This window comes from Electrona antarctica (assembly GCF_951216825.1).
Source record: "Electrona antarctica genome assembly, chromosome: 22".
NCBI lineage: Eukaryota > Metazoa > Chordata > Actinopteri > Myctophiformes > Myctophidae > Electrona > Electrona antarctica.
The window spans coordinates 25865442-25882101 of NC_136805.1; the positions used below are offsets into that span (position 1 = coordinate 25865442).

Below are 16660 nucleotides of genomic sequence, written 5' to 3' on the forward strand. Positions count from 1 at the left end.
AAGAAAAATACTTGTAGTTATTCCACTGCGCCCTCTACCGATATTGCCATGAGAAAATCCCATAGACAAGATTTTTCCAACCCCCAGCTGACCTGTTGTAGTGCTGTTTCTGGGAATGTTGGGATTTCACACTCCTTGTTCACACCATATTACCTGAGGTCGTAACTGTAAAGTCGTTGTGGGCAAGATGGAACGCACTCTGCGATCTTCCTTGGCCCCTTTGGCCTTTGTGAGGATCCTCTTTGTAGTCTTAACAGATTTTTTTTTACTAAACCATTATTCTGTGGATTATGCAGGCATGAAGAGATGTACTGGACTATGCAAACTATTTGAATTCATGTGAGTTGTAACATGGCTCATTTTAGCATTTCCTGATATGCCATCATGCAGGAACCCTGCTTTTATTTTGTGCATAACAACAGCCATGGTGTTGTTGTGCAGGCCATCTCAAAATTCCTGCTGAGGTAGTCGCATAATAATATGTAATAATCAGAGTTCCAGGACAATAGATCTGTTGCTATAGTCTCCCATGGGTTGTCTGGGATTTCATGTGAGTTTTTCATGGGGTGCGTTTCCTTTGTGATGGCGTTACGGTGTGTTTGGCATCATGTCACACTTCCTTACTGTTATATCTGTTGACTCCTGCCTGGTCAAAACATCCTTACTGTTATATCTGTTGGCTCCTGCCTGGTCAAAACATCCTTACTGTTATATCTGTTGTCTCCTGCCTGGTCAAAACATTGTCCTTTGCCCTGTGTTTACCTTTCTCCACTCCAAAGTGTTGTGGGTGTCCAGTATTCAGTACAGTAGCATGTGTGTTCTGAGCTTGTGTTGGAATGATTATCTTCTCATCCTTTGGAAGGATTCCATCAGGTGGTTCCAGTACACTACTCACTGATACAGTAAGTTTGTGACACTTTTTCCGCCAGACTGACCAAATGACCTAGCCTGGGTTCCAGCCTGATTTGCTGCGTTCCGCGGATCTGAAATGTCACTTAGCGCAGCAAATCAGGTTGGAACCCAGGCTACAAATGACCTGCGAGAGTGGACAGTTACTCCCCCTGAGCTGTAGGGTTAGGGTGTGGTCTCTAGTCTGGACGTAGGGTTAGGGTGTGGTCTCTAGTTGTGTGTGGTCTGATTCTACAGTTACATGTCACCCATAGACAGGGCTGGACTGGGATAAAAATTCGGCCCGGTCATTTTCTCGTGAATTTGGCCCAGACCGGCCCACCACAACCAGCGCGCAGATAGCGGAAACTCTACCGCCCACTCCGTCGAGGCACACACAAACAAACAAGCCCTAATACCACCACTTTTACAGAACAACATAAATGATACAAACCAACAGACAACTACACAACCCTTTGTAGAGGGTTTATTTGTCACTCACTGATACAGGTACAGTGAAATTATCATGATGGCACTGGCGGAATGGCAGCACGCCCGAACCTTTCTTGGTGGAAAGGTCCGGGCGTGTTTTTCTTCTCTTTTTTTTTTCATGGCGGCCCCCTACGGTCGCTGGCCCTGCGGGAATATGCCCGGTATGACCTGTGGCCAGTCCAGCCCTGCCCATAGAGGTAAACATATAATCTCTTACACCCATGAAAGACTGCATATAGCTCATCTCAGTTTGGACATATACAGTAAGTGTCTGCTCTGTTTTATTAGCAGTTTGGATGTGTATGCAACTGGCCTGGCTTCCTGCATAATGGTTGCACCCAGGCCATTTTTCGATGCTTCCACCTGGAGTGTCACTTCCTGTCCAGGACTGAAATAGGCTAGCACCAGTCCTGGTGCTGTGATAATCTTCATCTGCTGGGAAAAAAAGGTGTTGTCAATATCAGTAGAGGGCGCTAAGTCCACAGGTTCATGTTCTTTTTTTATTTGCATTGTAATCCCCATAGGGGGATTTTAGATCGCCTCATATAAGAACTGTGTTTGAAAAATAAACACATCATCCCGGCCCTTTGACTCATATGCATATGAAGAATAAACTGAGAAAACTCTATTGTCACTGCTGCTGAATTAGTTACATTTTCGCTAGAAACAGACTGTATGAAATATGACTGAATGACTTTCGTTACCGATACAGAGACACCTCCCCGACAATTTAGTCGAGACAGCAGTGGACCACAATGCTTATATGAGACGATTTTAAGAGGACCCCATGTTATTCTCCATAGAGAAAAACTTCCATGAACCAGGAGATGAGCGAGTGACGTCAGGACTTTGGCGCTCTATTGCCTTATGAGGCAGGGCCACAGATAATTTTGAATGCTGAAAATTGCATTAATGTGGGAAAACCTCTGTATGACTGTGTGAATAATTTTTGAGCGGTGCCTCCGCTCCATTACGGAGCTATATGTCTGTCTGTCCGTCCGTCCGTCCGCCCGTCCGTGTCTGTATGTCCGAGCTCGGAAAGCTGCAACACCTAAAGTGGCCAGTACAGTACAGTACAGCACAGAGTAAAGTGGCACAGAGTACACTACAGTACGTGCCCTGGGCCGTTCCTGGGGCTCTGGATGTTCCGGGGACCCCCCGGGGACCCCCACACGGACTCCCCAGGGACCCCCACATGTTAACTCTGTCATTTCTCGACCGTTTCGGACGTGTGGCAGCTCGCGGGAACCGGACCGGCCCCCTGTGCGCATTCCTGGGGCTCTGGATGTTCCGGGTACCCCCCGGGGACCCCCACTTGGTAACTCCGTCATTTCTCAACCGTTTCAGACACGGGGTGGCTCATCCTGGGGGTCTGGATGTTCTGGGGACCCCCCGCACAGTACACTACAATACAGTACAGAGCACAGTAGAGTACAGTAACTATAACAATAAATGTATAGTTGCACCGCTCAGTTCACACAGTGGTGATTTTTTTTCTCCTCAGTGGGCTGACTGATCGATAGATAGATAAATAGATAGATAGATAGATAGATAGATAGATAGATAGATAGATAGATAGATAGATACATACATAGATACTTTATTTGTCCTTTCGGAATTTTGTTTTGTGCCAAGCAGTCATCAGGATACAAAAACAGATCACACAATACATTGACAAGACAATAAAAGAAACAAATGCTAACAAAAGGCTACTAGTTCCAAGAGGCATTGCATTTATACATGTTATGCACAGAACTGAGATGGGGCCTGCTTGTTCATAAGTCCTGTACTTATGGGAACAAACGATCTTAAAGCCCTAGTCTGCAGAGAAGGTACTGTGTACCGTCGCCCTGATGGTAAAAGATGCTATTGGCTGTGTAACTGGTGTGTTTGTTCTATCCCTTAAGCCTTGCAATGGTTTTTTTAATATCAAAGTAATGACAGTGACACTTGACAGCCATGAGTAAATCAATAAAACACTTTACACTGTACATCGTCTCATGTACGTTGGGAAGATGAAATGTCTCTTCAGACTGATACAATAAGACAGTAGGATCTTATTTCAAACACAAAATGTCAAATGGAAACAGGAGCAAAGTTCACAGAGCAAAGTGCAACAGATTGTGTGACATGCTGTATGATTTTCAGACAACCGTAATCCCTAGAAGAGTTGTGTGGCACGAGGTAGTGTGTGCAGGCTGGGTGGTGTGTGACAATCCAGTTGAAGTATTCCTTCGGTACGGCGACTGCGGCGTCAGGCCCGGGAGAACAATAACGCGACACGAGACAGTATCACGCTAAAGGTTCACAAAGTTTATTACACAAACAGGAACATATATAGTGCTGGATCATAATGACGTGACAATAAGATATGAGACAGAATAACATGCCTACTGCAGCAAGGCTGACCTTGCTGCCGCCGAGATGTCTCTTGTAGCCTATCTATAAAGTATGCTGCAGTAGAGGCAGTATACACAATACCTCAATACAAGTACACTGTATCTCAAGTTGGAGGTAGTGTGTGCAGGCTGGGTGGTACAGGGCTTTCACTTCTAGTGATTTTTACTAGTTGACCAGTTGCCTAGTTTACTAGTCGACTTTAACTACCTATTATGTATTTTTTTTATATAAAAAGTTTTGTTTTAATAACATTTGTACATTTAAAAACTACATTGGTTAAAAACTGTACATTGGTGACTAGCCTTCTTTGATCGCGAGGCCTACAACAACTTTTATTTTTTTTATTATCAACTAGTCAACTAGTACCAACAAGGTCAACTAGTGGATTTACTAGTCGACTAGTTGAATAGTCGACTAGTACTCTGTTATGCTTACCGTGAAATTGTCAAAATGTAATTCTGATCCTTTTCCTCCTTAGTGTCCTACTGTCCTTTTCATGACATCACTGGAAGAATAAATTCAGCCGATTCACTCTCCAGACAAATCAATGCAGAACAGTTTAGGGCTTTGTGGATGTGTGTAATTATATGGAAAATAAATCGGCAGTATTTTCTGTAGAAATGGTCAGTAATCCTGAAGCGGTGTTGGCCTCTGATGTCTTCCATTCTATCCAGAGAATAAAAAAGCGGATTTGCCCATGTCTTTGTTGTCAACCTTTGCAGACACTGATTAGCCATGCTACCTAGCTCTTGTGATGTGACTGTATGTTTTCCCTCGGGGGGGGGGGGGGGGGGGGGGACTTCAATGCAGTAAAATCTCGGAGAGGGATTCTTTTGAAATATGTTATTTGTGCATGGTTCTTTTTTGAGACAGCAAGAAAGTTGAGAGGGTTTGGTGGAACATGCTGCTGGTCAGATACAAAACCAACTTTAGCAGCAGATGTAGACAGTCGGGTCTTAACCTGACTTAACCACTGACTTACTTTTGTGAGAGAGAAAATAAAATAAATCTCACTCCCCTGTCTCTGTCTAACTTATCTGCCCTCTCCTCTCTAACACTCGATCTCTAACTTTCTTTTTCTAGCTCACAGAGTTGTGCAATATACTTTAGGTCATAGTTATAGTGTCTTTATGCGCAATGGCTGGAGTTTGTTTGAAGTTGTTGTTTCACAAACTTTTCTACAGTTCTGTCTGTTTTTTTCCACCTTCCTGCCCTGAAGGGAATCTTTTTCTTTTATGTTTTTTTTTTTGTGGCTTTCGCCTTTATTTTATTTTTGTATGGAGGGACAGACAGTAGGCTGACAGGAAATGGGGAGAGAGATGGGGGGAAGACATGCAGTAAAGGCTGTCGGGATCGGGAGTCGAACCCGCGGCACACTGCCAGACTGGATTACCAGCCAAGGTGCCTGGACCACTGAGCCACGGCCCAGGCCCTGAAGGGAATCTTCATCAGGGTGTCATAGCTGGGATGAATGGCCATGCCGTGATGTTGTTGGTTGTTGGCTGACATCAAGATCTCAGGAATAAGGAAAGTCAACCTAAAATGCCACGCTTTGGTGTATGCCAGGATTTATAGTAACGTGGTAATTATGGTTTTGGTAAACTGTGGAAACTGACTGTAACAAAATTAGAAAGATAATTTATTTTAAGGTTATTTTAATTGAGATGAGCAGATGCTTTTTTGCTTGTACTCATGGGGTAAAACAATATTTCACAGTTATTAGGTTTTAGGGTCTCTCTTTTGAGGAGGAATGACTGCATTTTCCCTTTCAATGTGAAGTAAATACATTTTACATTAATTCTGTTTGATGTAGTTCCAAAATGTTTGTGTTTAAACCAGCAATGTCTAGCTCTGATTCTCTGGCCCGGGACGATCTAGCGGTCCAGGCACCAGCCTGACAGGATGTCGCTGGTTTGAGTCCAGATCCAGACGACCTTTGTTGCGTGTGTCCCCCCCCCCCCATCTCTCTCCCCGTCTTGTTTTTTTTTTTTTTTTATTATAATAGCTTGGATTCTCTACTTTCATATTTAGTATCCAGAGTCAGACTGAACACTCAAATCACCTAGTGGTTCAAATCATATACTGTAGGTGCGCACAACACACACACACACACACACACACACACACACACACACACACACACACACACACACACACACACACGGCCATAGCCAGACCCCAAAAAATATTGAGGACACATCAGTGTTCATCCAACAGAACGGGCCGCGAATGTTCCGTACATGCCAATGATGCCATCTTGACTAGCCTTCAGCAAATAGAAATACGAGCGACGCAGCAGAGAGACAGCTGTGTGTGTGTGTGTGTGTGTGTGTGTGTGTGTGTGTGTGTGTGTGTGTGTGTGTGTGTGTGTGTGTGTGTGTGTGTGTGTGTGTGTGTGTGTGTGCCACGGACAGGGTGAGGGGCTGCATGCAGGGAGTCTGAGGGCAGCGCTGCTCCTGTGTAGCCTACGTTTTGTAATATCTTTCGCACACCGCACAAATGTATATTTTTTAGGGTCCTCTGTGTCCTCAATGGTAGCTACGGCCCTACACACACACACACACACACACACACATATATATTCATTCATTCTGTTAAAAAACCCAATCTGTTTTTATCTAATCTGGGCTTCCAGTCTGAACATAGCCTCTGTCTCTATCCATCTCTCTGCAGGATGCCAAGTTCGTAGAGGAGCGTAGAAAACAGCTTCAGGTTTACCTGCGTATGGTGATGAACAAAGTCATCCAAACACTGCCAGAATTCACTGCTAAACCCACCAAGGAGACCCTGCTGTCCCTGCTTCCCTTCTGCCTGTAAGTATGCACATAATAACAACAATGACAACAATAAGAAGAATAAGAGTTGAAACCTGCAACCGAGCCTGTTGGTCCTGCAGGTTGTGGCTGCAGTACCGCTAACGGCAGCAGTTAAAACTGATCAGTCCCTGGTTGGGGAGGCTGGGGTCTTTGATAGGCCTACAGACTTCACTGATACACTGTACATGTCCTGGATGGAGGGAAGCTCATATACACGGATGCTCTAGGCTGGACCTACGTGTACCGAGTCATATACTGTACCTGAAATACTTGAACACCCTCACAGTTTCAGTGCTACCGCACACACATTCAGACACATTGTGTTGGAGGGAATGCTGTTTCTGACTGACCCATCTGTTTCTGACTGCTCAGATGGTCCAGTCATTTCCTGCCAGTATTCACACCAATTTAACCGAAGCTTCCTGTGACCAATCACCAAGTGTGGCCAAATGCATTATTCATTTGGGAGTCCTTGCCATAAAAAATGTTGAGAGCCACTGATTAAGACTAATGTAGCACAAACCCGCTATTCCATGCCATTCACTTATGCATTTGCAAATAATGTAATTAATGTGCTTACACGCCTAACGTGCGTGCGTGCGTGCGTGCGTGCGTGCGTGTGTCTGTGGACAACTAATCTCCAGCACCATTGGCCCTATCTAAGTGAAACTGTGCACACACTCCCTGGATGCCCCACATCATTCAGGTTGGCCTGCTATAGCGCCACCAGGAGGCCGATTTTTGCAAAACACAATTTTTTATATCACGCCTGCCCTTTGTCTAAACATCACGCAAATCAGTACACAGTATCTCTTTAGTCGTGTGATCAAATGGATCTGTCTGTGACACACACACACACACACACACACACACACACACACACACACACACACACACACACACAGTGAAAAAATCACACTCGTGTGAACTGAGTGGTGCAGTGACGTCACACACTAACCATAGCAACCATGCTCACCCCTACGTGGCCCCACGTACAGGTACACAGTTACATACAGACAAAGCTGGTTATTGGAGTGGTTTGCACCACTCAAAAAAATCACATTCACATACATGCATATGTGAACATATTGTCCCGAATATAAGACGACTCTGATTATAAGACGATCCCCATTTTTCAAGACTCATTTGTGGAAAAAGAACATTGAATGTCAAATAGTCTCGTCCCCGATTATAATACGACCCCATTTTTTAGGATATTTCCACTGGAGAAAAAAAAGTAGTCTTATATTCAGGCCAATAGGGTATATGAAGGAATATACAACCAGTAAGACGCCCTGAGGGTGAGAAGTGAAAGGGCGAGGTCGTGTGCACACATTCCACCTGGGTGACGGCAGACTGCTGGCCGAGCGCTGGCGCTTTGGCACGGGGGGTCAGATCAACATATGGAATGAATTCTGTACTGGCCATATATGGAGTGTGTCTTGAGTGTACAGGGTTTGATGAGGTCAGATCAACATATGGTATTAATTCTGTACTGGCCATATATGGAGTGTGTCTTGAGTGTACAGGGTTTGATGAGGTCAGATCAACATATGGAATGTCAGAACGATATGAGGTTCACGATACGATTTTTCACGATATTAAAAAAAAAAAAAAAAATTATTTAATGTTTTATTTAACTACATTGCAAAAGAAGTAGCATTACTTTTGACAGTGCAGAAACATAATTGCCTTCCTTGATGAGCATCAACGACCATCATCACCTGGGCACAGTCACAGACACACACAGCTCCCCTCTACAGTGCTCTACTACTGAAAGTGACTATCATTTCGATTTTTTTATTTCAATGAATCGATTCGAATCGATTCATATCGTCAGGATTAATATCGATATATATCGATATACGATATATCGTTACATGCCTAGTCATGAGGCGTGATGTCACAAGGCGTTACCATAAGTCACCATATGGTGGCGTGATGTCACGAGACGTGACCATATATGGAGGCGTGATGTCATGAGGTGTGACCATATATGGAGGCGAGGGTGGCTAACTGACGGACGGGAGATGCAGGTTTTCATATAGAATCTGTAAAATACAGATTTCATTTCATTTGTACATTATGGATAAATTGAACACTGATTTTACTGTGTAAAGTCTGCCTCAAGCTCCATCAATATCATATCTCTATTCGCCATACCTCCGCGATAAAAACATCAGTTTGCGTCGGAGTCAAAAGATTACGCTGACACATTTGAAATATAACGATGAGTAGTGACTGCTGTGTCAAAAGAATGGCATCAGGCCAAGTCATGGCTGCTACCCGCTGTACTGCCTTACTTCTAAACTGTTTGCCAGAGTGCAATGCTTCGTTGTTTACACACTCATACACGCACATGCATGCAGTGGTGTAAAGTAACTACTGTAAGTACTGTACTTAACCCATTTAGGCCTGACGTCGAAATTAAAAAAAAGTCTTCTGAAAGAATATATATATATTCAAAGATTTGTGCCGCATTTTCACGATTTTTCAAAAATAGCAGACCTACAAGCTCGTAGCGCGCCACTCGGTGGCGCGCTATGAGCTTGTAGATCTGCTATTTTTAAATAGCTAAAGTATAACATAATGCTTAGTTAAAACACCAAAAGGGGTTCCCGTCCAGAATGGGTTAAGTACACTTTTGAGATACTTTTACTTTAGGTAAGTGTACTTTATCTCAGAGGCAAATATTGTACTTTTTACTCCACTATAATTATTTGACAGCTTTAGTTACAAGTTACTTTGTATAGTAGATTTAGTTTATTATTACAAAACATACATGAATCAATTATGCCCCGTTTTATACTTGGGCTATTCTAAAATAGCCGTTCAAAAAGCAAACATTGGAACCCCTTTTTTCCCTGTGTTGGACATAAGAGGTTTGTTTCCACCCGACAGCGACGATATGCTGATAATCACTAGAAAAATATAATGCAATGTTCCACAGAGATAAGTCAAACTGAGGCATATCGGTCCACAGAATGGCTTTTGCCTTTTTTGCCCGGTAGCAACCTTGTCGGTTAGGCCGGCGTGATCATGAAACTCACCATAGCCCCTGAGTTGTCTGCACACTGATGGATGAAAGGATGATTAGTACATTCATTAGCGCGATGAGAGAGAGGAGGGGGGGGGGGGGGGTGGTTTGAAAAAAGGAGAATGATAGAGTTGGAAGAGGAGTGGAGATGGAGGGGAGGTGAAGGAGAGAAGGAGAGGAAAGATGAAAGACGTTCGGTGCGGATGACAGAGAATGATAGAACATGAGAGATACGAGGAGATTGAATGAAGGACGAACGGAGGACAGGACATCAAGACGGTTGGGGGGGGGCAGTAAAGGAAAAAAATGCAGATTGAGAGAGAACATGAAAAAGACATGGAGGGTAAGAAAGACAATGGCAGAGACACATGAAGACAGAAGAAAGACAGACCGTCGAACTCATGCTGAGCTCTTCTGTACTCAAAGGCCTACATGGCTGTCATGGCTCCTTGATGTTGCAATGACCTACGTACAGTACACCCCTGATCCGTGTGTGCGTGTGTGCATACACTATGTATGTATGTATGTATGTATTTTGTATGTGTGTGTGTGTGTGTGTGTATGCAGTACATGGAAGTGTGCATGTATATGTGTAGACTAGACCGGTGGTTATTTTTTAAATTTCAATGACCCCTATAACTCTAAAGATAGCCAACACATGTTAATAAGTTAACATTTAGCGTTAACACACAAGATTAAAATGTACTATTTAGAATTGAGGTACGGTCTGTGACCAGGGTCCAAACTTAACACCTGCCATAAGACGGGTGTCATCAGCATTTTCATTTCATCAGCAATTTCATCATTAATTTCATATGTCAGATGACATGTGACATGTCATGTGTATGTACATTATGACCACCAGTATGTGGTACTACCATTATGTAATTTAATTTATATATAAGCACAAGTTGACAACCGTAACCGCTCTTCACTTTACAGTCACCATCTTCCACCCTCATCCACAGCACTGAAGCAACAGCACTTAAACCCATTTTGGGCGGGAACCCCTTTTGGTGTTAGCATTATGTTATGCTTTAGCTATTGAAAAAATAGCAGATCTACAAGCTCATAGCGTGCCACCGAGTGGCGCGCTACGAGCTTGTAGGTCTGCTATTTTTGAAAAATCGAAGAATGACTGACATAGAAACATAGCTTTTTCAGAAAACTGTTAGAATCTGATCTCAGGTCAAATGGGTTAAGACATCCTCTCAGACTGTGTGCCCCAGACCACCGCTGTACGCTTAGCACACAGTTGTTTACGCTGAGCACTGTGCGCACTCATGCAGTCTGACGGCTCATCTTATTGACATGCATCCTCAGTCGCCACAGCAGTGAGTGCACAGGGTGGGTGGGGGTTGGAGGGGAGGCCAGAGACCTCTGTTTCAGCGTCAACAGCATTTTGTCACTCTTCTGACTTCAAAATGAGGATTTGTCAGGGGATAATCGCTTGCTCTCTGTGGCCTGTTGCTGCCGCAGTCAGGGCAGATAATAGGCTGGGTTCTGTATTTCTTCAGTGCAATAACAACAACGTTAGAGTTTAGACTGTGGGGGTCACTGCTTTTTGTCCACTTTACTTAATACCCTAGCCCTACATCACTGGCATGCACTCAGGCTTGTGCACATGTAGTGTATTTGAGGAAATGCCTGGGTATGTATGTGTTGGAGGGAGAGAGAAAGGGTGGAGAGGTAATATGCGAGTCAGGCCACACTTTGTAATACCCTGTATTACAATGCACCCTTTTACACTAATCCACTTACACTCAATTTGATCCACATCCATGCTTGTGTTACCTGTTCAATGTAATTATGCCTCCCTCCAGTGTAACTATTAGCCTTCCAACAGTCATTTCGCCCTGAAAAGTCATCAGCTTTGTTGTAATACTGAAGTAGGATTACCATCACGTACTGGGAGGCAGAAAAAATAAATCCATAATTTATGTAGCTGCTTTTTTTATTTGTGTAAATTAGATAGTTTTCTGTTTCCACACGGCGTCTTGTTCCCAATTTTATATCAGTTTCTGCTGATACCAGTCCACACGGCATCTTGTTCACAATTTTATATCAGTTTCTGCTGATACCAGTCCCCATCGCATAACTGTTTTTGCAAACCTTGGTCAAATTCCTATCAAACCAAACTCGACTGAACTTACTTGTTGGAAATGGGGACAGGGGAATAAACTATGGATTGAAGTAGACTAAGTAAAACGTGTCTTATTTATTTGTGGTGCTATTGAGCAGAAAAATATCAGAAGAATTCCCCTCTTGGGAACAAGACGCTGTGTGGAAACTGAAAACTATCTAATTTACACAAATAAAAAAGTAGCTACATAAATTATGAATTTCTTTTTCCAAAATAAAGGCGCTAGAGTGCCTAGCATATGAGGGAGATTGTACTCCCGCCTTCCATTTCCCCCCAAAACCGGGAGGTGAAATGTTCCATTACTACCTTGCGCTAATACAGTAAAGGCCTATTCATAGTCTGGATTTTTGGTGGTGAGGTGACCACCGCTCCGGTGGTGAGCTGACCACCGGAGCTGAAATAATGTTGAGCGGTGGTGAGTAAAAACAGAGAGAAGGGCTGGAGCGGTGGCGGTGGTTTGCTCTTCACCGCGGCTCGTGACGTCATGTTGTAGTTCGGTGGTCACCTAACCACCGAAAATCCAGTCTATGTATGAGCCTTGAGTCTGATCTCTCTTTGGAAGCGTTAATATTCCAAAGATGCATGCTGAAGTCAGAAATTAGAAAAGATTATTAACATTTTTATTTCTTAAATTTAAAAATGTATTTATTTTATTATTATTATTATTCCAGAGACACCCCCCAGGCCAATGAAGGAGGGGCCAAGACAGCACGTTCCAAAGCCTCGTCACGGTTCCCCAGACTTGGCCGCAGTCGCAACCAGGAGGCCCGGCCGGAACCCCAGAGCGGTGACCTGTAGAACCTCTGAATGTTTTCACCCTTTGACCTCATTTCTAATAGGTTGACAATGAGGACGTCCCTAAAGTATGTGTACAGCCTGTGGACTTGACCCCCTGCAGAGGTAAGAATGAGCTGACGGTGAGTCTGGATATCAGGGGGGGCTTCTGACAGACTCACATATCCTCCGGAGCTAGAGAGGCAATCTAGGAGAAGATGCTACGTCCTCAGTGGAAGAAGTCTTGTGGTGTTTTTCCGGGCTGTGGGAAGGCTAAATGATTCTCCTTGTTTGTCTATAGTTGGGACCCCATCCTAGTACGTATTACCTCATAGGGAGTCAAAAGAGGACTCACTCTGCACATGGACGAGTTGGAACTCAACAAGGAGTCTATTTCCTATTCTGCTCGTTTTTTTGAATGAAACTGTACTATGGTCACGGTGCCATGGGGGGTGGGGGATTTATCCAAGGAGGGGTACTCTTGAAAAAATGATTTTCAAGACATCTTTTAATCATTATTTTTTGGCAAATGCATTACAGTGCCATACAATTTTGACGCCACAGACCAAATTCTCTGTCACCGCGGACTACCAATGGACGGCAGGCGGACATTCCACTTCTTTCATCATGTTATTACAGATAATCTGCAGAAAACATACTGTACTGTCACACAAGGATGTCCATCAAGGGTTAGACTCAAGGATACAGCCAGTGCTCATAAGGATTCTCAGAATAGTCTGTTTTAGCACGGCCTATTGTGGTGTTATGTTACGAATGAACATTTTAACAATGACTAAACACTTGAGATGCTGCTTGTTAGAGTGTGTGGTTGGGGGGAGGGGTGTTATTGAATGTCAAGTTTGTGAGAAACAGAAACATGCATAATGTGTTGTATTACCCAAGAGTAATTGGAGACGAAAAGTACTCCTGATTTGTGAAAACTTTATTTGAAGGTTTGATCACGAGGCGGTAAACATCATTTATTGTCTCTGCGAGGCAAAGAGAACAAATTAGACATGTGGGTTGTAATTACAGCCCTCAGTCTGCTGTTGTTTTTACAATACACAACTTTGTAATTATTCATAATCACACAGGTAAAAATGGTTAACACTGCACACTGTATTTACAGCCAATTCCAATGTGATGGCAGTAGATTGGGGTGCTTGTGACCAGATCTTGTCTGGCCCAAATCTCCAAATGGAATGAGAACTGGGAAGGAAATAGAATATAAAGGGAAACACTCTCCCATTCCTCTACACAGTGACAGTCAACAGGACCCTTGTAGCAGGGTATTCACTCTCCCATTCCTCTACACAGTGACAGTCAACAGGACCCTTGTAGCAGGGTATTCAAGCTCCAGTTTCTCTACTTGAACTGGTCAGTAGCAAACAGTAGACATGTCATCATACTGGGCAGCTCCCACTAGGTGTCAAACCGTGTGTTATCGTTTTAATGTGAGGCAGGGCATTGTTGAGGAAGTGCAATCATGCACAGTCAACCCTCCCTGGATTTAAACTTGAAAATGTAAAGAAATGTAGCCGCAAAGTGGAGATGCAGAGGTTCAAGACAGCACGGACTGTAAGAAGTTGAAAAGGGTCTAGACCTCTGTGCTGGGCCCCAACCTTTTGTGGCAGTGCCATCAACCCCTACTGTTCAATGACCAAAAGCTTTTTGGGGACATGCTTATACAGCTTAATTAATCATATCCACCTTGTTTGGTGAGGTTTGGACAAACTGACATTGATTTGGCCTTCCGTTATTGTAGCACCATAGGCTGATTGTGGTCATTGTGCAAGTAATGCACACAACTTCAAATCATTGGTGAAAAGTTTACCATTGACCATCTCATGGAAATGTGCTATACCATGAGAGAATTAGAAAAACCAGCACAAAATCAAGAGTGATTCTATTGGGGATTAGTTAGAGTTAAATGCTAAATGGTCTGCATTAATTTTCTTTAGCACCTTTAGAGCAGTTAGGGGTTCGGTGTCTTCAACAGGACACTTCAACACACAACCAGGGGGAGCCAGGGTTAGAACCTGCTCTACCTCCTGGGCCACTGCCACCCCATCTGAACAGAATGAGACAAAGCAAGACGACGTCATATAAACGCTGAATCAAAACATATGAAACATGAACATGAACAAACATGAAGTCGCGGTTTCAATTACTCGTTTTCGCTGCGGTTGCATTATCTAACACATGTAATAATATAACAAAGTGTTCACATAATCAGTTACTATTCTAATAATAATGTTAAACTTTATTTGTATAGCATCTTTCATACAAAACTTAAAGCAAAAAAACTAAGTGCTTTACATCAAAAAGAAAACACAGCTAAAAGTCTTAAGTAAAGCACATGATAATTAAGTTAAATTGAAAATGAATTCCCTTAAAATGGTGAGAAATGGTGCTATAGACAGGCTAGGTTAAAAACATGTTTTTCTTTTTACACGTTTAAAGATGTCAAGTGAGCCTGCCTCTCTGATCTCTTTAGGAGAGAAGTGTTCCATACTTTGAGAGCATAATTGAAGAAAGATACATCTCCAATTTTCTTTTGGGTAGAGCATATCTAGCAAGCCTGTGCTGTAGCGGATGTACCCATTGAGAGCTTTATAAAGGAGTAGAGCCTTTGTAGTCTAGCTAGACTGGAGTGTTGTGTTCTCTGTAATAGACCCAGTACCGTGGTACACCACCACAGTTTTTGGTGACGTTCTAGGAATAGCCTTATGCAGCGCAACAGCGGGAACATGGCATCATTTTATATTTATACATGTGTCAATCAATGCCGTCACATTAATAATGTAGCCTACAGTAACAAGCATTTCCATTCCGTAGACTTATACTCTTATAGTTGGTAAGCAAAGCGTGTGGTCAGTTACTTACTTACCTGTATGTATTACCATGCAATGGATGTCTTTATGCACAATGTGACAACATTTTTAACCTGCTCTACCAAAATCAGCTGAAGATCATTATTTTAATTATTGTAAACATAGGGTGAGATACTAACAATGCTAGCAGAAATTAAGACACAAATACGTTTTTTTCAACAGCACTTAAATAAGCTGTCTCAGGCACTTACAGGGCACAGGGGGCAATGTTCCTGCCCACCACCCAGGGGGCAACGTTCCTGCCCACCACCCAGGGACATTCCTCACTGCCACATGAAAAACTGTAGGGGTTCGCAGTGACTACGCGTGAGTGGGGAAATTCAGGAACGACTCAAGCGAAAAAGAACTCTGTCTGATTGATGTTGGTAGAGCAGGTCCTGCTCAAAACCAAGTTTAAGGACCCATCAGAGAAACTGACTCAAAACTGGGAAGTGTTTATTTTTTATTTATTTTAAACAGGCTCTGTATATGCGATGTGCGCCTTAACCACTAGGCTTCAGCGCCCCATGTTCACAATGATTTTATCGAGAGAGAACAGTGACATTTTCAGAGGCCTAGAATATACAGTAAACGGGAATTGCGATGAGGAGGGTACAACAATTTATTTAATCATTATTTATTTAACTGATATATCAAGAAGCCCTACATAGACACTCCCAGCTTTTGGTTCCGATAATTCCCAGCTGTTTTGAATGCAATGATTGCTCCCACTTCTTAACCTGCCATCAGGACGTCTCACTTCAGTGCAGACTTTTCCTAAGACAGCCTGGACACCAGTAACAGGGAAAGGAGCCAACGTGGGGAAAGGGCATGATTTTATTCTATTGTGAGACGCTGCCAGTGTTGCCACTTCCCGCCATGCCACGTCTGTTCTCATATGCTTTTCTGTGTCCTTTGCCTTAGCTCAGCAGTACAGCCTTACAGTATGTGTCAGTGTCATAGTGGAGCCGGTCTGAACAATAAAGCAGTACAACATCTACTGTACATACAGTACCATTGGCTCTGCTTGTTATTGGTGTGTGTGTGCGTGTGTGCGTGCGTGCGTGCGTGCGTGCGTGCGTGCGTGCGTGCGCCCGCGTGTGCGTGCAAGAGCGTAGTAACCCCTATGCATTTGTGCAATCATGCATGCTTAGGTACAGAGGTGTGTACATGTATGTACTGTATGTATGTAAGAACATCTGTGCATGCATGTGTTAAAGTGTGCGTATGTGTTTTG

The 16660-nt window shown here is 43.3% G+C and overlaps 1 protein-coding gene across 1 annotated transcript in view; it reads left to right on the forward strand.

Annotated features, from left to right (window-relative positions):
* Positions 1-16412, forward strand: part of snx29 (sorting nexin 29) — a 164586-nt gene extending 148174 nt beyond the window's left edge. Inside the window, exons 20-21 of the mRNA XM_079493219.1 lie at positions 6454-6593; positions 12448-16412. Of these exons, the coding sequence (XP_079349345.1) occupies positions 6454-6593; positions 12448-12574 (267 nt within the window). The 3' untranslated portion in view covers positions 12575-16412. The remainder of the gene's footprint in view (positions 1-6453; positions 6594-12447) is intronic.
* The last annotated feature ends 248 nt before the right edge of the window (positions 16413-16660 follow it).